At 53.8% G+C, this 23,801-nt stretch overlaps 1 protein-coding gene and 1 long non-coding RNA gene across 7 annotated transcripts in view; one reads left to right on the top strand and one right to left on the bottom strand.

The window, feature by feature from the left end:
• Positions 1 to 799: 799 nt before the first annotated feature.
• On the top strand, positions 800 to 2,938 carry LOC109494014. Its single transcript, XR_002737699.2, has 2 exons — positions 800 to 1,691; positions 1,778 to 2,938. It is a non-coding gene; the product is annotated as an uncharacterized LOC109494014 (long non-coding RNA).
• A 7,358-nt stretch (positions 2,939 to 10,296) lies between these two features.
• The window catches only part of NUP214 (nucleoporin 214), a 95,706-nt gene continuing 82,201 nt past the window's right edge, over positions 10,297 to 23,801 (bottom strand). For 5 of the 6 annotated variants that reach the window (XM_045043360.1, XM_045043359.1, XM_023242861.2 and 2 more), the window contains 5 exons: positions 19,871 to 20,023; positions 15,038 to 15,209; positions 12,933 to 13,072; positions 12,090 to 12,114; positions 10,297 to 11,563 (listed from right to left, as the gene is read on the bottom strand). In XM_045043360.1, the coding sequence (XP_044899295.1) occupies positions 11,530 to 11,563; positions 12,090 to 12,114; positions 12,933 to 13,072; positions 15,038 to 15,209; positions 19,871 to 20,023 (524 nt within the window). In that variant the 3' untranslated portion in view covers positions 10,297 to 11,529. Of the gene's footprint in view, positions 11,564 to 12,089; positions 12,115 to 12,413; positions 12,570 to 12,932; positions 13,073 to 15,037; positions 15,210 to 19,870; positions 20,024 to 23,801 lie in introns of those variants that run through there. The other variant, XM_045043361.1, reaches the window with a different exon arrangement.

Below are 23,801 nucleotides of genomic sequence, written 5' to 3'. Positions count from 1 at the left end.
ATTTGGGGGTAGTAGATAAACCCTACAGCAGTATGCTTTCATTTCTTCTATCCCTACCTTTTTGTTATTGTTATCAGACATTTTTCTCTACATATGTCATAAAACCCATAATGCATGGTTTTTAATCTTTGCTTTAGTTATCTTCTAAAGAGACTTGAAAAATACCTTCCAAAATCTTTATACTTACTCATGCAGTTACCATTTCTGATGTCTTTCCTATTTCTTCTAACTCTCCTCTCTCGTTCACGGACTCTCATTTCACAGATTATTAAGCTGCTTAAAGTTGTCCCACTTTTAGTGATGTTCTATTCCAACTTTTTCAGTCTTCTCTCTTTGTGCGGTTCATTTTGGGTCATTACTATTGCTCAATCTTCGATTTCATCAAAACTTTCCTCTGCAATGCCTAACAGCCTCTTAGTGCCATCCAGGACATTCTCATCTCAGACATTACAGTTTTCATCTCTAGTTTGATTTGGGTCTTTTCCATGCCACTATGTAACATGTTCAGTCTTTCCTCTAGCCTCTTAGACGCACAGAATACAGTTTTAATAATGGCTTCAAAGTTCTCGATGACGGACTTTATCATCTGTGTCACTTCTGGATCAATTTCAGTTATTTGATTTTTCTCATTGTTGGCCATATTTCTCTGCTTTTTGTGTACTCGGTACTTTTTTTAATGTTTATTTTTGAGAGAGAGAAACAGAGCATGAGTGGGGAAGGAGCAGAGAGAGAGAGAGAGAGAGAGAGAGAGAGAGAGAGAGAGAGACAGAATCCAAAGCAGGCTCCAGGCTCTGAGATGTTGGCACAGACGCGGAGCTCGAACCCACAAACCGCGAGATCATGACCTGAGCAGAAGTTGGATGCTTAACCGACTGAGCCACCCAGGTACCTTGCATACTTGGTAACTTTTGATTGGATGCTGGAAACGGGGAAACTTACCTTGTTGGGTACTGGGTCGTTTTGTATTGTTGTGAGTTTCTTGAGTTTAGTTCTGGGATCTTAGTTGGAAATAGTCTGATTCACTTGGGTCTTGCTTCTAAGCTTTGTTACATGAGGTCAGAGTGGCCATGTGTTTAGGACTAATATTTCCCTGCTACTGAGGCAAAACCCTTCTGAGTACTCTACCCAAAGCTAGGTGAGTTATGAGGATTTCCACTTTGGCTGGCAGGAGCCAGCACTATCTTCTGCCCTAAAGTTCTGAGGATTCTGCCGCTAGACCCTTCATGTTGCTTTCTCTCCATAGAATTCCCTCAAATGTGCACACCGATCGCTACTTAGCCAATACTTCAGAGTCCCTCTGCAGAGCCAGAGTCCTCTCTGTGGAGCCCTCTCCTCTCCTCTCTGATACCTTGTGAACTCACAGAGATCACTGGGCTCCACTCGGACTCTCCTCCCCTATGCTGCTCTGGAAATGTCCTCGAGGCGGGCAACTGGGGCAACTGGAGGGCTTACCTCTTTATGTCTTGAATCTCAGGGGTCAGCATCCCTTGCTGTTTGACGTCAGCCATCTGGAAAACCATTTGACCGAATTTTCCGTCGGATCAGAGTGAATCCGGTACCTACTCAGCTCATCTCAGCTTACTTGGGAATAAAACAATCTGTGGGCCAGTGTCCCCCATTTCCACATCTTCTAGAGGAAAAGAGCTCAGAAACAACCTAGAATTGGAGGAATCAACGGGTTTCTTAAAAAGGTATTACTGTAGCCATTTCATAAGAACCTCATGATTACTCGAGAGAAAAGCAGTAATAACTCTACGGTTCGTTAATTCATCCACAGGCAGTGACCGAAAACCATGAGCAACTCAAGACAACGGCGGCGCCTGCAGAAACAACGCGGTCCTCACCCAAACCACAGGATTTCCAGGCTCTCCGGCCAGGCACTCTTGCAGAAGCACATGTTGCCCAAAGTCACACAATGGCCACACGCCTCCCCCGGGACTCAGAGTCCCCCACAGACTTTCTCCAAACTTCTAACTTGTGAGGAGCTACAATGGGCAGCCCTTTCTAACACAGTAGGTCATTTTCCTTGCACGTGAAAGAAATCTAAGGAATTCTGTGTGGAAGAACAGACGTTCATTTTTAGGTCCACGGAGAATGCTGCCCAGAGGCTTGGGCACTGGGCCGATGAGAAGTGGCTCTGACACCAGGGGCTGAGGTGGAGACGGAGAATTCTGCTGTAAGGATGGGCAGTGGAGGTTCCGTTGTCTTCTCTCGTCCTTTGCCCTGTCCTACGTCTCAAATCTTATGTTAGCACCGGGAAAAACAAAACAAAACAAGACAGGAGTATTTGATGGTATTCATAAACCTACACAGGGTAATAGATCTCCCTAACACAGGTCCCCAAGGCCCTGTTTCCTGTTACTGGCAGGCAGCTAAGTCAAGTGTACTTACAATATTCTATTTGTTCTAGACAGAAGTTTAGCTGTAAGACAAAATGAACATCTTTGATTAAGAATCTAATTGGAGGGGCGCCTGGGTGGCTCAGTAGGTTAAGTGTCTGACTCTTGACTTCGGCTTGGGTTATGATCCCAGGGTTCGAGCCCCAATCCCCTGCTTGGGATTCTCTCTCTGTCCCTCGCCGGCTCGCTCACTCCTTTCAAAATAAATAAACTTAAAAAAAGACTTAAGAAAAAGAATCCGATTGGAAAGTAAATTGGCTTTTAGATTAGAATAGCTCTGCCTACTCAGACAAGTTGCACTCATGCCCTGATCAACGTTACCTGACCAACCGAGTTGAGACAAGCCCTTTTCTGCTCCAGACCATCCAATCCAATCCCTTCAGTACAAAATAATCTTTATAGGCAGGATAGGCCATTGGAAAGAAGAGAGAGTTGCAGAGAAACTCAAGGTGCGCTCTGATGTTCTATCTAAGAGGCAAGTGGATGGACACCATCATGAAAAATGCTCATCTCTACAATAAAAATCAGACTAGAAGCTTCCGGAGGGAGAGTGTTAATTTCTGTGTATTATTAGCAGGTTCCAATTTCAGGCCCAGTGCATTTTGAGGCCTCACTTCAACACGGATTGCTGAGAAGTGAAATCTTGCCTTCATAGGTGCCATTCTGTTGGGGGAAATTATGCAGTGAGGGCATTATAATGGGACCCCCAAAGGCAAATAGGTACAAATCTTGGTAAACAGCCAGAAGTGAGAGGAGGCGGGACCGGCCTGGTTTGCACCTTTGAGCTCTCGGCACCGTTTTCTAAGGCCAAGCAAAAGCTTCTAAAGGACCATGCGTTCCTGCCATTCGAGACTATAAGGACCCATGGGATAGCAGATCCCCATGATGTGACTTCCAATAACTGATTTTAAAAAATTTTTTAAGTTAATTCATTTTTGAGAGAGAGACAGAACACAAGCAGAGGAGGGGCAGAGAGAGAGAGAGAGAGAGAGAGAGAGAATCTGGAACAGGCTGCAGGCTCTGAGCTGTCAGCACAGAGCCCGAACCCGACGTGGGGCTCGAACTGACGAGCCGGGGGCTCGTGACGTGAGCCCAAGTTGGCCGCTTAACCGCCTGAGCCACCCAGGCGCCCCTCCAACAGTTGATTTCTGTGGCCCAATAGGTGAAGATAAAATGTGTACCACAACGAATTTGACTGTGGATCTTTTTCTTATCCGGTGAACACTCACTGCACAAGCTGACCCATCAGGCGTATCTTTTTAACTTGTGAGACTCTGAGAAAGTTTCCACCTCTGGCCAGCCGTCGCATTTGCTAACAGAGCAAGTGACTCAGATCTTGCAGCAGACTCAATTTTTAGCTCTGTGGTTATAGCCGTATACTAATGAACACGAGAACCATTACGTGCGGTCAAAGACAAATGGGTCAGAAAGGGGAACTTTGCATTCTGCTCATTCCAACAGATGACGACGAAAGTCCTACCGGCTTTCGATACAACGTCTCGTTTAATCCCCAACAAATCTAGAGGAATGTGTTATCATTCACTCTTTTGAGAGGTGACGAATCTAGGGCTCTAAGGGAGGTTAAGTGACTTGTCTGAGGTCACACAGGTAGGACGGGATCTTGGTGCAGACAATAGCCATGAACTTAACCAAGAAACTCTACTTGCCAGGCTGAGTCCCTTTCTTCCCCTCTTTGGGTCTCGATTCCCTTCTGCGTTCAAGGGGGGGAAGCAAACCGGATGATCTTCAGCCCTAAACTGCTAGGCTTCTTTGGTTCCCACCTGGGCCAGCTCTGCTGTATGACGGGGCCACAGACAGGACCGCCTCCTCCCTTGAGCACCCATCTTTCAGCCAGCCAGCACACCCGGTGAGAACAGGGCCCGGGTGAGAAGTGCGTGGCTGGGAACGGCCAGACCCGGCGTGCCACAGGAGAGAGCACGGCGTGCGTGCCGTGCGGATGGCGAACCGGCAGGGGAGCCACACGCGGGAAGTACGACACGTCAGTAAGTGCTTCTGGATGATGACCGCTGGTCCCCACCATCTGTGATGCTCACAACCACAGCGCGGCCCGAGCACCACTTGGCTTGCGTGTCTCAGACGTGGCGTTTACTCCTGTTGCCGCGATGGCTCCGAATGAAAAAAGACAACCCTACGGAGGGGAGTCGGGCCAGGCCAGACGTCTGAAGCCCTCGCCAGGGGAAGCGGACCCGGGGCTCGATTCAGCTCTGGGCCAGCTGCTGCTACGAGATAAAGAGAGGAGCTCGGCTCCCTCGGGCCCCGGGCGGGAGGGGTTCGGGCCACGCTGTCAAACCACCCGCATTACAGCATTTCCATTTCCCTACGCTGGGGCACGCGCTGTTCCCTAAAACCCAGAAAACGAAAGTGACTTAGAAGCAGACATCTCGAGACTTGAGAATTCTAAACGCTTCTGAGAATGCTGGCGGGTGACAGTCCCGCTGTACCCTCAGTTCCCACAGCTCCTCTGTCAGCTGCAGCCAGTGACTCCACGTCGGCCCTTCCAGCTCCCCCTGCACCCCCCTGGCCCCCCGGAGGGCTCTGGGGCCGTGAGATTGGCAAGGGGCGGGGCCAGAAACCTAGAGACTGAAAGATGGGGGTGGGGGGTGACCCTTCCCTGGGGCCGGCCCTGCACCCTCCTTCCTGGGCCAGGATGAGGCTGAAGGGGAGACGAGGCCAAGGCCAAGGGGTCTTTTGGCCCGAGGCCCTGCCCCTCCTCTGGGGAGCCTGGTCCGGAAGTGAGCGCTGCTGGTCAGCTCTGGGGGCAGCGCGTGCCCGGGGCAGGGGGCACCGGGGCAACTCTGTGAGACGGCCAGGGGCTCTGCCAGGCACTGCCCTCCGCCCTGTGCACACCTGCCCTGTGAGGTAGGCGGTACCCGCCCCATTTCAGTTTGGGCCAGATGACGTGACCGGCTCCAGCTGACAGGTGTCAGAGAGCCTCACGGCCAGGCGTCCCCGTGTCCGGTCTGTGCTCGCTGTCACCAGAGTGCCACAGACAGCTGCTGTAGCACGAAGCCAGTGCCTTCCTAGGCCAGCGCAGTGGGGACAGGTGGGGGCTCTGGTCGGCCTGGGCACAGAGCACTGGAGCCGGCCCCCGGGCTCTGCTCGAACACGGCCCTTGCTGTGTGGCCCCGGTGTGTGGGGCTCCTGACCTGCCCCCAAGCCTTGTCATCTCCTGCCGGGGTCTGGCTGTTGAGCACGTCCTAGCTTCCGCCTGGGAAGCTGCTCCGGGTGGCATTTATGCCACAGTTCCTGACTCATGCTGTCTTGGCGCGGTCGCGGGCGGACAGACAAGGCTGACATGGCCCCTGCCCTCTGGGAACTGACTTTTGGAGGTGGGGGCGGGGGGGGGGGGGAGACGAGACTAGATAAACAAATCAAGCGATCGATTACATGAATAATTGTGATTGCGACGCCTGCCTCAAACTAGTGCAGAGCGACAGGAGAGAACGAGAGGGGAGCTGCGGAGTCCGAGCCGGGCAGGCACTGGGGGCAAGTGTGCTTATTTAACCTGAGCCTGGCAGGCGAGTGGGAATGGCGTGAGGACACACAGGGCTGCAGGGCTGCAGAAACTGAGTGGGGAAGCCCCAGAGTGGGGTGGCGGGGAAGGACAACGGGCCATCAAGAAGGGAGAAAGCGCAGAGGGGCCTGGAGAATCAGGACAGAGAGGCGAGAAGAGGGGGCGGCCGAGGTAGGAGAGACCAGATGTGGGACCCGCAGGCTATGGGCAGGACTCTAGGTGGAAGGCCAAGCCGAGGTGTGAACGTGGACAGCGAACGCGGGGAGGTCAGGAAGCAGCACCTCCTTGGTGTCCCCCTGGCCCAAGCCCAGCCGGGCCTGCGAGGGGAGGGTGGGCAGGGGCAGTGCTGGGGAGGGGGCGTGGGGGGACACACCGCGATGGGGGAGAGCCCGGCTCGCTGCAACGTGCGGCAGCGGGCTCCTGCCTGCGTCCCCCCCACTTCCCCGCACAGACCGCAGCCGGTGATCTCGGGCCGCAAACAATGTGGAGAATCTCCGGCCAGGGCTGTGGAATGGACAGGATTCTATTTATAAGCAGAGAGGGGCCGAACAACGGAGCAACTGCTGCCTCGGTGGGTCTGTGGCCTGACCTCCTGGGGGACTCTGGAAAGCCTCAAAGCCGTCCCCGGAAGAGACGGCACAGGAAGGAGGGGATTAGACGGCTCAAGGGCATGAAGCCAGCTGCTTCCTCCAGGGTCCGATCGCCTTCATCAGAGAGCGGCCGGTCGGCCCCCATCTGTGTGTGGTGTGCACCAACACGGGCTGAACAGATTGAGCCTCTGCCCCGCCTCCCTCCCCGGGGCCGTGGTTTAGACGGATGATGACCACGTACAAGGCTGGAGCCAGCAGAATGGGGGCACGTAACCGCACGTTAGGCGGAACGTTTGCTGCGGTCCGTGTCCACGGTCAGCCCACGTGCGTGGGGGAGACCGGACGGGTGCGTGCTAAGGGCCGCAGCAGTGTCCCCGGCACAAGCAGGCAGGTATTTCTTCTGAAATGAAGGACTCTATTGGGGAAGAAACATTGTGAGAGCCGACGGCGGGCCTAAGAGGGCAGGGGTGTGTGATGCCGGGCAGGGCAGGTGGCTCTGCCCGGCTTCCTCCTGGCTCTGGTCACCACCAGACTTAAGACTCGGCAAACGGCTTGCTCTCCGGGCTTCAGGTCCTCATCTGGAAGATGTGGGTTATAGTCCCCAGCCTGTAGGTTAAACGTGAAAATGCCCGTGAAGTGCTCAGGCTAGACAGTGCCTGGCACCACTGTAAGCGTCCGGGGAATTCTCACCGTTGTTCTAACGGAATACGAGAGAGGAATGTGTTAGAAACACCGCCCGCCAGGAAGTAATCTATGCTTCTGTTCGGTGACACCAGCGATGAGGCAGCTCCCAGCAGGAGTTCCAAGGAATCTGGCTCCAGCAGAAAGGTTCCCTGGTCACAAAGATTTCGGGAATGGCAGACCATGTCATCTTACTGATCCACAAAGCAAATTTGCATATGAAAGGCTCAAAAGAGCCCTTCGATCGGAAAATTTTGTTCTGTCTGGTCTTCTCCCCAACTTACTTGACCACAGAGCCCTTTTTAGTTCGGGCTGTATGCGAACTTCCCAGAGGAAACTTATCCTTTTTCTAATTATAAAACAATTTTTTTTAACGCATATTTATTTTTGAGAGAAAGGGACAGAGTGTGAGCAAGGGAGGGGCAGAGACAGAGGGAGACACAGACTCCGAAGCGGGCTCCAGGCTCTGAGCTGTCAGCACAGAGCCCGACGCGGGGCTCGAACTCACAGGATCATGACCTGAGCTGAAGTCAGACACTTAACCGACTGAGCAACCCAGGCTCACCTCCCACAGGACACCTTCCAGACACAAAAGTTGGGGGCTAAAACAGTCCTGGTCTAACTGCCTGTTTCTACATGCGAGCGAGCGAGGGAAGAGCAGACAAACCAGGGAGAACGAGGACAGGAGGAGGGAGAGACGGATCCTGACAGCCCAGCCCAGGGGTTTTCCACTGGGCAGGCAATACGTAGAAAGAAGAGAATGTAAGATTGGGCAAGAGCTCAGGGGCGCCGGCCAGGTGTTCTGTGGGACAGTGAATGGAGCCCACGGGATGATGGGACCGGAGGGAAGGGAGAGACTGAGACCCAAGCTGGGGAGGGTGTGTGGAGGGAGGTGGGAGGAGCCATGTCAGGAGGCAGGGTGAGGTCAAGGAAGGCACTCCCCAGTCCCATGCATCAAAGTGTTCAGGAGCTGATGGCCCACTTGTGCTGCAGTATGTGTGTGTGTGAGCAGATGTCCCACGAGCAGCTGAAATTTGAACTCTGTGTCTCTCACTGATAATTTCAGAAAGATCCCTTACCTTGGATTAATGGCAAACCAAAAAACAACAAAACAAAACATGTCGACGGGAGTGAGTTCTCTCTCAGATGATCTCTGGAGGGGAAAATACTTCGAATTACCGAAGTTAAAATGTTTCTCAAAATGTGGCCCACGGACCACCCGTGAAGCTTGTCAGGAACAGGTTCAAGGGCCCCAGTGAGCTCTCTGATCAGAATCTCAGAGTTGAGCTCTCCGTGTTGGACCTTTGTTAGTGGGGGACGATCCCTCATGCGGTGGAGTCCTGTGTTTGACAAGGGGCTCGACGACACCCCCCACTCTGAACTGGAAGAGGGTGACACAAGAATCCAGAACTCTCTACCCTGATAGGGCAAGGCCCCGTGAGGGGAGAACCTGCTTGGTGCCAGGCAACCCTCACGACCCCCTAAAGGACCCCTTGCAAAACCTTCATTCCAATCTCCATCCACCTCTGGTGACAGAGCTCCTGAGAGTTAGGATCAGGTCAACCTACGGAGTCGACACCCCCTCTGCAGTGCAAAGACCTGAGAAGCTTCTCTGCCGTTAGCAGCAACGGAGAGCAAAACTGAGGGTAAGCACCAGGAGGCTCACGCCGAAAGCACCGAGGGCACCGCTGCCTCAGGTACCAGAAGGCTTCACGGCCACATCAACACACGAGGGAATTTGCAATGCACGCACGCCCCCCCCCCCCGCCCTTTTTGGGTTCCTCTGTCCCTGAGAAACCCAATTTGCGGCCTCTGTCACCGCGTTGCCATCGGAAGCACCAATTGCGAATCTATGGCACTGGGGTCTGGAAAAGCCAAGCAAAACACAACCTCGCTGATTAAACCGTCTTCCCCCTTGCCTTCCTGCCTCTCTGGGTCGCGCCGGCAGAAATACAAACGGATCCAGCGAGGCTGCCCATCTACCCGCCGCAGCTGGCTGTGCGGCAAGAGCGGGGGACCTCCTCCTGGGCCCAAGCAGCCCTTGCGGTCCCTTCCCCTCGTGGGGACCTGGTCCCCACACTCCTACTCCGGCTCCCTCTTCGGGAAAGGCTCACGCCCCCGGAAGCATGGGTTTCGGCGGATGCACGCGGGTTGTGCTGGGACGACCCCGACGAAGGAACGCAGAGGGGCCGGAGCACCGGCAGCGGGGGGCGGGGGCGTTATCGGGTCGGGCACAGCTGATATGGCCTTATGGAGAGATGTCACATGCCGCCACCTCAATGGAGGATTAACGCAGAGAATCTGAGGTCAAGGGTTTAGGCCGAACCAGCTTCTATTTATAAAAAAGTGCCTCGGGGGCGGGGAACAAGAGGGCAGGAGGCTGGCTCGGTGTGGATGCCAGTCAGCAGGACGACCCGGCGAGGCAGAAGTCAGCTCTCGTCACCTTGCCCCCTTTAAAGTGAGGCCCTCTGCTGTGAGCTTTTCCCGGGAAATTTGAGTTCCTGTCGTCTCCGACTGCCCCTGTGTGCAAATTAGGGAGAGCACAGGTGGGGGGATCAAACCCCGGGGTCCGGCTGTGTGGAGGTCGTGGGGGCTGTCCCCTGCTCCACAGCTGAGGGGGCCTCACGGAAGAGCAGGGGGAGACCGGCTCTTCAGTTCCCCAAGGACCAAAAAGGGTACGTGTTAAACGACTCAAGCCCAAGCCCTTTGAGACAGACAGGTGCCCTGATTAACGGGAGGCCCAGACAGGCCCCTACTCTTTTCTCCCAGGCCGCGCAGGGAGCAAGGGAAAGTCACCGAGGGACACCGTGGATCCAGTTCCGGTTTGGGGTTCCTGAAACCTGACAGTGCTGCTGCATGATGGGACTCCTCTTCTGAGGAGCCTGTGCTCATCGCCCCAGGGCCTCCAGGCCCAATTCCAGGCCTCCCGGGTCCCAGTCTGCAGGGCAGGGGCTCCAGAAGCTGTGCTTCACGCGGAACCCCCAGGCGAGCCCTGCAGAGTGGGACCAGATGGGCCGGCCGTGGCGCGGGGCGCTGCACTGACGTCCACCCGCCCGTCAAGCCAACAGAACCGGCAAGACCACACTGGCTGTCACGTGACAGGTTAAATCACACGGAGACCTTTTATTAAAACATTTTAAGACAGAACTTTCCAAAATGTAAAACTCTAAACGACCCTTCCTGACCTTCGCCTGCCCTGAACCCGAGCCAACGCACGGTTGCATTCTGGCCTGAAAGAGGACAAATCTTCACGCCGGCTCCGGATGTGGGGCGGTTCTGGTTTGTCAGCAACTGCCTAGGACATCATGGGCCTGAGAAGTAAAACGTGTCCAGACCCGAAAGCGACAGCACCGCCCGCGCTCTGACAGGACCGGAGCCGGAGGCCCCGAACCATCGCGGCCAACTCTTGGGCGTGCCGCCAGGCAGCAGCGGTGTCTCTGCAAGCCCAGGCCTGCCCGACGGTTATCTGCGCTGCCGCTAACAGACGGCGGGCCGGGCGTGGTGCCCAATGTCACCATCACCGGAGATAAAGGCTGTCTTCTCGATCAGTCCTCTGCAGAGCAGAAGAAATCGGCGGTGGGCCACACAGCACCCAGGGCCAAATCACGAAGCTGAGCGGACGGGGCCGATCCAGGGGCGGCAGGCCCGTCGTCAGCATCCGCCGGCCTAGCTTCCGCGCGCGCCTCACGGCGACCTGTACTTTCACCGAAGGTGCTACCGTCTCTTCCCAAACTCAGCGGATGCCTGCGTGAGCGAGTTTCTTTCCCTCCACCCAATCACAAAGCCGGGCCTGGAGGGTCCTGATACCCAACAGCAGCGAGAGCACGAGAAGGAGACCCCGAGTCACGGCCTCAAAAAGGTGGCCGGCCGGCGCTCAACCTCTTCCCTGCCCGAGGGGACAGGGGGCAGCTGGGGGAAGCTCCCGCCTACCCTCTTCCTGCATCGACCTCCTGCGCTGGCAACTTCGGCCGCCATCCTCGAAGACACACACACACTGCGGGCTGGCGGAAGGCCGCGAAGGTTTCTCGGAGCCACAGCAATGAGGACACCTCTCTCCAAGGCTGTGACCTGACAAAGCCCACATATATTCCGCACGGAAACAGACCAAAGAGTTTAATAGAGGGGGGCCAGGAAGGGGGACGCGACAACCAACACGAAATCGACAGCAAAACAGACAAGCGGTCAAGCGTCTCCGGAGTTTTGGTTTCTGCTGTTTCTGGGTGTGCTGCAGTGAGAATGTCCGCGTTAAAGGACTGCTCCAGTGTTGCTCGGTGACGAGGAGCCCAGAATGCAGTTGGTCCCAGGAAGGAACAGGGACACCCACTCAGCTTCTCCAGCCACCGAAGCCCTGGACAGACCTGCAAGGAAGCGCCGGGAGAGAGGCGTATCAGCTGCTGCTCTGAGAAGGGCTTCGGGGCTCATGCAACCGCCTGTGGTCAGAGTCAGGGCTCTGAACTTCTAGTGGCAGCAATTCCACACAGAAGCACAGAGCGAGGATCAAAACACGAGACCTGGTGATGGGCCTGGAGGCCCGCGGGCAGCATGAGGCTTCTGAGACGCTAACGGGGAACTGAGGAACAGCATCTCCCGGGTCCCGCCACCCGGGCCTTGCTCCTCGGAAGGCACACTCTGCTCTCTCTTACGCGTGGCCCTCGCGGAGGCCAGGCCCGGCACCTTCTGCCACTTTCCCACCGCGATTAGCAGGTCCACGAAACCCAAAACCTGCCGCTGAACCCCCATGCCTCCAGGACAGGCTTATACAACAGGAAACAGGAAAAGCAGATAAACATGTACCAACAGAGCAAAGGTTAGGAGTCCCATAGTCTCACATACCACACGCTCCCCTCTCCCTATCTAACGGCTGGGAACGAGATGGATACTCACGAGTTGGACGATCCAAAGCTGAATCCTGAAAAAGATGGAAGAAGGGTGGAGCAAAGTGAGCACACACATACCTGAGAGGTGGAGGTGGGCTCCTCCCTCCCGCGGGGAGCCCCGCCGACCCCCACCTGCAGGCCACGACGAAGGTGAGGGGCGCTTCTGGGTTCTTCCCTCCCCCGCGCCAACAGTGGGCAGCGGGTCCCTGGCACGGCACCTCCCGCTCGGCTGCCCCGGGGCCACACGGACCCCTTTCATTAGGAAACTACGTTTTTCTTCTCCCATCACTCGCCGCTTCTCGGTGAGGCCAGAGCAGTGAAGACACTTAGGTCTAGGCCTGGCCCTGCGGCTCACTCTCTGACCCTTTGGGTAAATAGGCCCCTTGGAGTTTTTGTCTTCGTTTATAAACGAGTGCCACTGCCTCTCCAAGGTGCGGGAGTGCAGGAGTGTGGCATGGGTAAAAGCATCACACACGTGGTCTGCTACCTGAAGAGGCAAGGGTTAACAAATCAGAGACATTTCGCGAAGTCTCTACGCCTTATTTTTTGAGTTTGCCGGCTGGGATTTTTTAAACCAAGGTCTAGTAAGACGGTTATTATTTTGGGTTCTCAAATCTTGAGAGAAAATCAAGCCCGTCTTTTCTTTCTTTGGTAAGAAATGGCACAATGTTACAAATGTAATTATAGCCTTAAAAGACCATTTTGTCTTTGAAGTACTTTCGGCCCCGCAGAATACGAAACTGAACAGCCAGGTAAAAACCACTCGTGTTGTTAGGGGTGCGGGGCGGGGGGAGGCATTTCCTAAGGAAAGGGTAGGGAAACAGCGAGGGAACGACGTCTGGCCGCCTACCTCCTCCGCCTGATCCAAAGCTAGAGAATCCCCTGCTCTGGGTCCCAAATCCAGAAGTCTGTTGGGACAGCGATCCGAAAGTCGGAGCGTTTTGACTTGCCAGCGTGCCGAAAGACGTGGTGCTGCTGCTGCTCCCAAACCTGGGTTCCAGGGAGAGACCAGACTGTGGTTAGCGTGGCCACGCCGGCACCCGCCGCCCACAAGCCTCGGCCACCCTGGTAGGTCTCGGGCTGCACGGCACACACGAATCGAGGGGACGTGCTTGGTTTCAACCAGTGGCCTCTCAGAAAGAACAGGCCAGGGCCCAGGGCACACCTCCAGCTTCGGGAAGGAAGAGGCCGGGGGCACAATCCCAAGTGCAACCGGTCCAGTGTGTTAGCTTTTATTCACCGTCTGGAAGTTGTGGGTCATCTGGAAATTAACCAGCACTACAGTTTTTGCTCTCCTATCCCTGGTAATTCTTGGGCTTCACCCCATCACTTAGACATTTCTCATTCATCGGCAAGCCCCTTCACCCAGCTATTTGCCTTCAGCTCCTCTCTGGATCTTTCCATCACGGACTTTCCACGATGAGGTGAGGGTCTCCTGTGAGCGGACTCTTGCGGGGGGTCGTGCCTGTTCCTGCTCTATTCCTACCCCAGCTCTAGGCCTCCCACGAACAGTGGAAGCTCCTCAGATGCCCACCAGGGGCAGACCAGGAACCTGGGACATCTCATGCCAGAGCTGGTACTTGCCAGCCCTCTTTGACAAAATGGAATCAACCAGCCAGTCAGGATTTATGTGGGTGAACCCCCCGCCCCACCCCCCCCCCCCCGCCACTGCAAGGCAGAATATGATACTTTTCTACTGGTAAAGAAAATAGCAGGTTTCAAATAAGTAAATAAAACCTCAAGATTCCCAGTCAACCCCAAACCCTCCAACTCCGCAGCACTCTGTGCCGAGTGGTCACTGGAGACATCAGTGTCCATCGGAACCCGCCAAGAATACTGGTTTAAGTTGGTCCCAACGCTCCTTTAAAAGCTTTTCTTAACTTTAATTCTTGGGGTTTCCTGGGGGAAACTTAAAAGAACTTGTACTCTCTACATGAAATTTAGGAGGCAATACATCAACTCGCTCATGTTCTTGAAAGCGGCCAGTGTTTCTGCGCTAGGATCTTTTGAGGGGGCAGGGAAAGGGTATGAATAAGAACATACTTCGCTTTACTTTCAAGATAAGGACGCTATCCCTTCACCAAGATTCATCCCAAGTACCCTGACAATTCCCCCAAACAAAGCCCCCAAGCCCTCCCCAAGTCTATAGCCTTACGTATCCTGAGTTCCGCGGCCAGGGCCAGGGCCAGGTCTACCAGACGGTGATTTCAGACATAACACGTCTCCTGAACGAGTCACTTCGCCGTCATCGCTACATACATTTATTGGGACTTTGTGGTGCAGTGAAAGCTATTTATTTTCTTCTTGGGGTTTTGGCGACCAGGTTGAATTTCTGGGGCCCTTCAAAGCAAATCCCTAACATGGCGTTTTCAAGGGAGGATGTGCACAAGGCATAAGAGCAGCTTTGAAAGCCGAGCAGTCACCGAGACACTGAAATGTGCAGTCAGCGCCCCGTATGGAAGCTGGCCCACGGGACTGTGAACCGAGTACCCACTCTGCGGGTCTGGAGAGGAGCCAGGGACACAGGAGTGGTTTGCCTAAGGACAACGGGTAGACGACAACAACCCCAAGAGGAAAGAACGTGGCAGAAACTATTCATTTTGGATTCCCTGACAGAAGTCGCCACATAGGGGCAATCCTGGCTAGAACGTGGCCAGGACGGGACCGTTTTCCTTTCTTTAATCATCCTTCGGTCCCACCAGGAGAACAGGGGTCTGCCGACCAGCACTCCACGTTTCCAGGGGACGGCGACACAGCTCCCGTCCACCTGTGTACTGGACAGACTGGCCGGGAAGAAATGGGCCTCCCCAGAAAGGAACAGGAGCTCTGGTCTGACTCATTTGCCGACTTTGAGGGAGGGGGCTTCAGCTCAGTCAGGAGAACGGACTTTCCCAAACAGGAGTCCCGGGGCCCCGGTGCTTTCGGCGTCCCGAGGTCCCTCCCCGGGGGGCTTACCCGAATCCTCCTGCGCTGGCGGCCGCAGTACCCTCTCCGAACACTTTGCCTCCCGTCGAGCCCAGAGGGCTTGTAAAGGCTGGGGCTGAACCGAATGCTGGCACCCCTCCAAACCCAGGGGATCCCCCAAAAGTAGGAGGGCTGCCAAACACTGGAGCAGCACCGAAGCCACCTGAGCAAAACAGAGGCAAACAAACAGAAACGGGGAGAAAGAAAGGAGACAGAAGAGAAGACAATAAGCGGTGAGAAATCAAATCGAAGGAGGAAGGACAAAGGGGAAAATGCGTTAGAAGTTCAAATACCAAAAACTGTAACTGGGGGCAACAGCCTTCCTAAATACCGAGCCACCCCCTCCACCGCTCGCAGAGGGGGCGGGTCGGCCAGGGGAGCTCCTGGAACTCTCAGAGCCCAGCAGACCTCACGTTCGCCTGGGAGACCCTCGGCCCTTCCCACGGGCAAGCCAGACCCGTCAGTGCCAAGTCTCGTGGAGTCAGATCGTCACCAGGAACCAACCTGGCGCGTTTCTGACCCCTTCCCAGCCTCACGGCGCTGTTCTGAGACTCCTCACTGAAGGGGCATTCTTGAAAACTCCAATCCCTGCCCGGCCGTCAAAGATGACAGATGCGATTACTGTCACGACACAGGCTAGGCTGCCAGCATCATGAAAACCCATGTTATGAAGCCATAGGCTCAGTCTGCTCTCGGGAAGAATCTACAAACTGGGTTACAGGAGACATGGAGAGGCGCACGGCACTGGGGCTCGGCCAGGGGCTTTTTATTTATTTAAAGCCTTATGGCTCTCACGTCTCTCCCCACAGAAAAATTCCTTAAAAACCGCTTTCTCTCTGTAGTCGGGAGCTACCCCTCAATAAAAAAGCACACCGAACTTCCCCTGGTGGGGGGAGGGCCGCTGGATAAATGTGGCAAGACCATCAACGGGCCCCGAGAAGAGCCCCCAGGGCCCGGCTCCCCCTGCCACTCACGTGGACACGGTCCCGGGGGCGGCACGCACGCGGGCCGTCATCGCACAGAAATCAGGCTGCGAGGCGGCCTCCTCGGACCGGTGGGGACGCCCACCGGGCGGGAAGATGGTACACCCTTCCCCTGAGGGGGTTCCCCAACCCCAAGATACCGCTTACCTCATGTTAGGCTATGAGCAGAGACCCCCAGGGAGTGTCTGTTGAACAGAATGGAATAAACTGGTACAAGCAATGTGTTCTAGCGAGGAGTCTCTTAAAACGAGCACTGGCCTAGGGAGCGACACGCTAAGGGGAAGGAGAACAGCGTCGGCGCAGGTAAAGGGGCCCCGGGGACACTGCTGGCACGCATTTTGGGATGCGAGTCCTGCCGTCAGAGGGACGGCTCGGGCCTTCTTATATAAGCATAACCACGCCACAAGCTTCTGCTACCTGAATCGGGAAAGATCAAATTCTGGGCAGGAAGAGCTATTAGCAGAATTCTTTTGTTGTTTGTTATCTGGTGACACAATCCTGCGTTTATTTACCACTGCCAGTGAGGATACTTTTTGCTCAGGCTCCCGTTTGGGTTAACATTCTAGATTTTAAAACCTCGAGTGAAATTCCAAGCCACGATAATGGAGACTGTTGGGTTACAAACACGAGAGACTGGAAAAAAAAAAAAGTGCTAAAAAACCCCTGCCGTTGAATTATTTAAGACCGATCACAGATCTCGTTACACTTTCTTCCTAGACACACGGGGCTGTATCTAGTGCCCTGTACGCAGTATTATTCAGACTTCTGGGTGGAAGGCGAGTGAAAAATGAGAAGTCACAATGATACAGAAAGTAAACCGGATGGGGGTTGGGGGGAAGGAGGAGATTAAACACACACACCCACACACACCCACACACACCACATCCACCCCCCCCCATCACATATACCACACACACACACACACGCGCACACACACACACACACACACAGCGCCCTGAAACAACAAACCTGGGTCACAGTAAAGGAAACAAATTTGCTAATAATCAGTGATAATCCAACACCTGACTTACTGAGGGCCCTCCACGTGCCAGCTACGGTCCCAGGTGCTGCCCAATACTTTGCCTCAATCCTCTCAATAAACCTGGGGTCCCTACCTCGCAGGTGAAGGAAACAGGCTCAGAGAATACTGAGGCACAAATGACAAACAGCTCTTTGCCTACGTTCAGCCAGCCTGGCGGTGGTAGCACTGGGACCTGAGCAAGGGTTGGTTGAGTGACTCAAGAGAGCGCCCGCCATTGAACCGCCTGTGTCCCTCTGCCTCCCTCCACGGCGACCGCGGCAACAGGGGGTGGGGGGAGCACGGTGGTCTGGGCACAGCATCCTGCCCACCTTGGTCCCCCCTGCAAATCCTCTCCAGCACTATTATTTCCTAAGGGAACTGTACTGAGGGAGGATGGACGCTTCTGGAATCTTTCAAAGACCCACTGAAACGGTCCATATCTAAAGTCTGTCTTAAAGCAAAACACCAATCATGACGTCTTAGGCATCTGCTTTTGCCTGGGCAGGAAGGCTGACTCCTTTACTTAAAGCAGCCTTCCTTGTGCTCGGGACCCCAGGGCACCTCCTTCTACAGCAGGAGCCCCCTGAAAACTGCCCTGAGTCCTGCAGTGACAGCCAAAGTGCAAGAGGCACAAGGGACACGGTCTTCCTCCACCCTCGCTGTCACCTCTGTGCCTACCAGTTCATTCACGCCCCCTGTACTTAAAAGGCAGTTTTCTCTGCCGGGAATCCTCAGTCGAAGGGTTTCATGGGGCAAACAATCGAACAGGAAAAATATTCTGAAAGGCAGGAGAATATACTTTCTCTACGACTTAAAAAAATAAAAGCCTGAGATTCTCAAAGTCAATCCTGGCCCCAGGATAACGAACGACACAGAAGAAAAACATGTGACTTGAAGAAGACATTATCTGGTTCCTTAAAAAAAGTAAATTAAGCGGGGCGCCTGGGGGGCTCAGTCGGATGAGCGTCCGACTTCGGCTCGGGTCATGATCGCGCGTTGACGAGTTCAAGCCCCGCGTCGGGCTCTGTGCTGACGGCTCGGAGCCTGGAGCCTGGAGCCTGTGTCTCCCTCTCTCTGCCCCTCTCCCGCTCATGTTCTGTCTCTCTCTCAAAAATAAATAAACAGTAAAAAAAAATAAATTAAGCATCACTGACTAATGAACTAAAATTTCTTTTTTCTTTTGTTTTTTAAGCAAGCTCCACACCCAGTGTGGAGCCCAGTGCGGGGCTTGAACCCTGACATCAAGACCGGAGCTGAGATCGAGTCAGCTACTTCACCAACCAAGCCACCCAGACGCTCCAGTGAACTATCGTTTCTTAGTCAAATGTTTACTTTGTTAACTAGGACCCAGAGCTTTGCAGCCGTCTCACTTTTATATCATTCACTGTGAGGAAGGGTGGGGGCAAAACGGAGCTGCGATCGTGTCCAGGGCATTTTAAATTCTAGGAAGAGTATCAAAAATCTGGCAACCGAAGACTAACCCATCCAAGTCACAGATCCGAGTAAAGGAGCACAGTGTATGAAAACCATAGCAATTTAGGTTCTAAAAGGTGGGACTCCAGGCACTAATGTGGGACAGTCCTAAGTTAGAGCCACCCATGCATCCGGTCCTCGGCAGGGCCCCTCCTCAGAACGCACATAATTTCAAAGGCTCCCGTACACATGAGGGAGAAGCATCCTGGCTGTTCACCCTGGGGTCTGCTTTAAAGAGCTCCTTTCTCCACAAACATCTTCCCCCACTCTGCCTCTGATCTTTCGTGGGGGAGGGGGGGGGAATCTTTTCACATGGTTTTCCATGTAATAGAGGCAGGAATGCAGACCCTCTGTAGATTTGAGATAGAGGACAGAGAGGCGGCGGACAGAAATGAAGTGTTTTCTTTTTTTATCTAAACATATGCTGCCCTTTAAACTTTTAAATTATAAACGTAGTATATGATTATAGAAAGTCGCCCAGTCCCCCGTGGAGATTTTAGAAGCCATGCTGGGGTAAGTAGCAGTGCTGGTGATGCTCTTAATTCTTGATTCCACCGGGGTGTTTCACCTGTGAGGAGTAACTGCTCTGTATACTTGCGGTAAATGGATATTGTACACGTCATGTAGATAGATAAATGTACGTCATGCTCAAAAGCAAAAAAACAAACAAACAGTGATTTGGGGAAGAGGACAAATGAAATAGACATAAAAAATAGCCAGATCGGGGTGCATGGGCAGCTCAGTCGGTTAAGCGTCTGCCTTCAGCTCAGGTCATGAGTTCGTGGGTTCGAGCCCTGTGTCAGGCTCTGTGCAGATAGCTCAGAGCCTGAACGCTTTGGATTCTGTGTCTCCCCTCTCTCTCTGCCCCTCCCCAGCTCATGCTGTCTCTCTTGGTCTCTCAAAAACAAATAAATGTTTAAAAAAATGTTTAAAAATCCCCCAAAACTAGGCCGATCATCTGTCTTGCCCAGGACTGCTAATGGGACACAAGCAGGTCTGTGACTCGGTGCTTTCTGGTTTATATTTTAGTTATCGCTCTCTTATATGTTCCCTCACTTTGGTTGTTCTGCGCTTGCTAGATATTTACAATGCTTTCTGCCCTAAGAAGACATGGGAGTCCTCTTAAGGGTTCCACTACATGCATTCTGTGCTTTCAACAGGTCTCGGGAGACCTAGAACAGTGTTAGGAGCACAGTAGATGGTCTGTAAATGTAAAGATGAATTGGGGAGAATCCACATTCCAGTCCTGCTCCCTTGAGAGCCACCCTAGAGAGATCTCCTTCCGGGTGTCTATGTGTATGTAAACATACGTTTAAAAAGAACCACAGCTAACAACTATCAGAGTACCTGTTTTATTTGGAGTCGAGAACCCGAAGCCTTGGGATGCCACACTTCCTCCTCCAGAGCTGAAAGTGCCGGCAGGTTTCTGCTCTCCAAACGACGAGCTGGCAAATCCACCAAATGTCTTGGCCCCGCTGTTTCCGAATAGATTAGAGGTATCTGAAGAAAGGAAGAACATGTTGAGAGCGATCAGAGGGAGAGAAGGGTCCTTATCTACTTAGAGCAGAAAAGACACTGCAGCGAGGTGTTTGAGGGGAAGCGAGCGAGGAGTCTGGGATTCGAGGGAGCTGAGCCGTGGTAGACACCCTCTCTGATGTGCACGTGTCTCGATGACCAGCGGTTGGCCTCTGGGAGGCCAGGTTCCGGATTCCAAAGGCACACGGTACGGGGAGCTGCACGGGCCCCGGGGGACGAGGCTTCTGCGGAAGCGCACCTGTGCTCCCCCAGGTAATCAGGTCCACCCACCGGCTTCCTGCAAGACCGTCTTCTTCTGAAGGACAGGGCTCGCTTTCACTCCCCTCCTCACACGAAAACCTTGCATTTTGTCAAGCGAGAGAAAACAGAGTCGGGCCGATCCAAACCAAGCGCAAAGGCTTCCGGCTGTCTGCTTTTACAGTCGGGTTGGGTGTGTTTGCTGTTGCCGATCTGCTCAGGGAATGGCAGGCGAGACGAGACAAACCACGGTGTTCCCGGCTCCGACCTGACGGGAGCTGGGGATGTTCCGAGGAACTGAAGACTTCCAGCCTGACTGCCTTTTCCTAAGCGGTTCAACGAAGCCCTTGACCTCTCAGATGCTTATCTAGTGGGTCACTCCCTCTACACACTGAATCCGCGCCAGGAATCAGAGGAATAGAGGAAACGAACTCCTAAAAACTAAGACAGGTGAGGGGTGTTTGTCTCTGTTACGAGAAACGCACATTTGACCATTAATAGGGACGGAGCCAAAATCCTGCATGCAGAAACACTTGGGTAACCCAAACGGCACGCTGTTTTCTATCAGGAATTTTTCCTTAACCTTTTTTGGGAGAGGGGAGAGACAATTCGCACTTCCCCACCGTGTGTGGATGGGTGTTTTATTAAAAGAAGTCTGCACCCACAAGAAGGCAGGGAGAAGCTGTCCTGAAATCGGGTGGAGGCCCAAAGGCAGAGGAGTAGGCAGGGCGCTGCACCGGTGCCCCGGGTGGGGAACGGAGAGCTCACACCACATCACCAAGTGAGAAGTACAAACGTCTGCACGAGACTGGGCTTCCCCAGAGCCGTTCACGTGCTCACGGGGAAGGTGACGGCGAGAAGAGGGGAGTAACTCGCTCTCGAAGTCAGCTTGTTCGAAGAGGTGACCCACCACTAACCTGTCAGTCTCAGGATCCCCCTGCGACCGCTAATATTTGCGGCTGCAATGCTCCTGATCGACAATCCGGGAAGTGGAGAGCCTTATCTCGGGGACACGACCACCTCAGATTTCTAGGCAGCAGTACATAGAGCCCCAGGCCACCACGTGGTCCCTGCTCTGGAAAACTCCTGCTGGCCGTTGGAGAGCTCGGCCAGGAGTGTGCCAGGCACGGACGGCGGGAGTGGTTAACAAGCTCTTTCTCATCGCCCTTGTACGCGGTGCCACAAGACTATCTGTCCCCCTTTTCTAGAGGGATTCACAGGGGGAGGCTACAAAATGCCCTCTTCAATGCTCCGAGTTAGCTTAGAGGCCACGTTTTATTTTCAGTGGCAGTACACTCGACACTGGAGACGAACGACGGGCTTCTCGGCCACTCCTTTTACTTGGCATCTCACGAACAGAGAGGACTGCAACCTTCCGACTTTGGTAGTACTGACGAGGCAAAAATTCCAAACAGCAAATCAATTCAAGTGCAAGATCCGGCGCTGGCTCTCCTCTTGGAGAAATCGGCACTACGGAGCTGAAATGATTTTCCCGGGATGGTGCTGGGAGACTTAAATTCCTGAAGCCCGAGCACACCGAGAAGTTTCCGGGTGTCTGCATCCCGTCACCTCCCGGAGATTCCTCTGCCTGCAAGACGCTCTCGGGCGTCACGGCGGAATACACAGGAGTTCTGCAGCCAGCCCTGGCTCAGAATGCCTAGTAGCTGTGGGCAAGGACTTCAGCTTCCCGGGTCCCCATTTCCTTGGAGATACAGTGGGGACAGTGAGGGGGGCCACACGGCTGCTGTGAAGACTGGAAGAGCTGATGGGCGCAGAGCGCCTAGTCGGGCTGATGGTGGGTCCTCAGAAAATAGAACTTCCCCTCCATTTAATTCTTCCTCCTGCTACAGCCCGCTCATGTTCAATATAATAACATGTCCAATATACTAAGACGCGGAGCAGATCAGTGGCAGAAAATGGAATCCTTTTCATTTTGTCAAGGTCGCGAGAGTTAAAACACTCAAGTTGTAACAGTTTCCCTCTGCGGTCTCTAAGGGAGCTCCGCCCGGTGAAACATTCCAGGATCTAGGCTGCTTGAAGCCAGGTGGCGTCCAGTGAGGTCTGCTTCTCTGCTATCTGTGCTCGACAGCTTCTCTCTGTCCTCTCCTAGTGCCTCCGAAATAACGCAGCCTCCGGCTCTTGACATGTGGTGAGTGAGAGGGGAGCTTGGTTGTTGGGACAGTATGTTGTCGTTTAAAGAGACGCCTCTTGGGGCGCCTGGGTGGCGCAGTCGGTTAAGCGTCCGACTTCAGCCAGGTCACGATCTTGCGGTCCGTGAGTTCGAGCCCCGCGTCAGGCTCTGGGCTGATGGCTCAGAGCCTGGAGCCTGTTTCCGATTCTGTATCTCCCTCTCTCTCTGCCCCTCCCCCGTTCATGCTCTGTCTCTCTCTGTCCCAAAAATAAATAAACGTTGAAAAAAAAAAAATTAAAAAAAAATAAAATAAAATAAAGAGACGCCTCTTCACTTGTGGAAACAGCAGCCCGTGGGGAAGCCGGTCTTCGCAGAGCTGTCTGGGGACTCTTGGGAGGTGGCAAGTACAGGGACAACTGGCATGTGCTCTGGGCTTCCTCCTGCTGGCATGACACGGATCCTCTTGGGTCTTTCATTTAGTGAAAACACTTGCATAATCCAACGTCAGGGTCCAACCGAAGTTATGCCTGACATAATTTATCAGAGAAGGAGGTTCTCAAGTAGCTCTTGTCCAGGATACTTTTCCAAGACATTTTCTTCCTTCTTTTCTTCCTTCCTCCCTTCCTTCCTCCCTCTTTCCTTTCCTCTCCTCCTCCCCTCCCCTCCCCTCTCCTTCCTTCCTTAATGTTCATTTTTAGAGAGAGAGATAGAGTACAAGCAGGGGAGAGGCAGAGAGAGGGAGACACAGAATCTGAAGCAGGCTCCACACTCTGGACTGTCAGTGCAAAGCCCGGTGTGGGGCTTGAACCCATGAACCACGAGATCACGACCTGAGCCGAAGCTGGATGCTTAGCTGACTAAGCCACGCAGGCGCCCCACTTTCCAAGACATTTTCTTTCTTTTTTTTTTTTTTTAATTTTTTTTTTCAACATTTATTTATTTTTGGGACAGAGAGAGACAGAGCATGAATGGGGGAGGGGCAGAGAGAGAGGGAGACACAGAATCGGAAACAGGCTCCAGGCTCCGAGCCATCAGCCCAGAGCCCGACGCGGGGCTCGAACTCAGGGACCGTGAGATCGTGACCTGGCTGAAGTCGGACGCTTAACCGACTGCGCCACCCAGGCGCCCCCCAAGACATTTTCTTAAAGAACATTTGTAAAGGGAGGCTTGTGGGCCCAAAAGATTCTCATCAAATGGCTTCTTTATCCTCACACAAATATGTCTTTCAGGCCTCCGAATAGAAAGAATGTGCTGAGAAAGGTTCTAACCAGTGTCCTTCGGACAAGACTCGAGGAGGCGGTAGGTCCTTATAGGTAACAATTCACAGTGGTGAATTTTTAGCGACCCCGGGAGTAAACAGTGTATCTCTGGTAG

This window comes from Felis catus, chromosome D4, assembly GCF_018350175.1.
Source record: "Felis catus isolate Fca126 chromosome D4, F.catus_Fca126_mat1.0, whole genome shotgun sequence".
Lineage (NCBI taxonomy): Eukaryota > Metazoa > Chordata > Mammalia > Carnivora > Felidae > Felis > Felis catus.
This window is presented reverse-complemented; position numbering and strand designations above follow the sequence as displayed.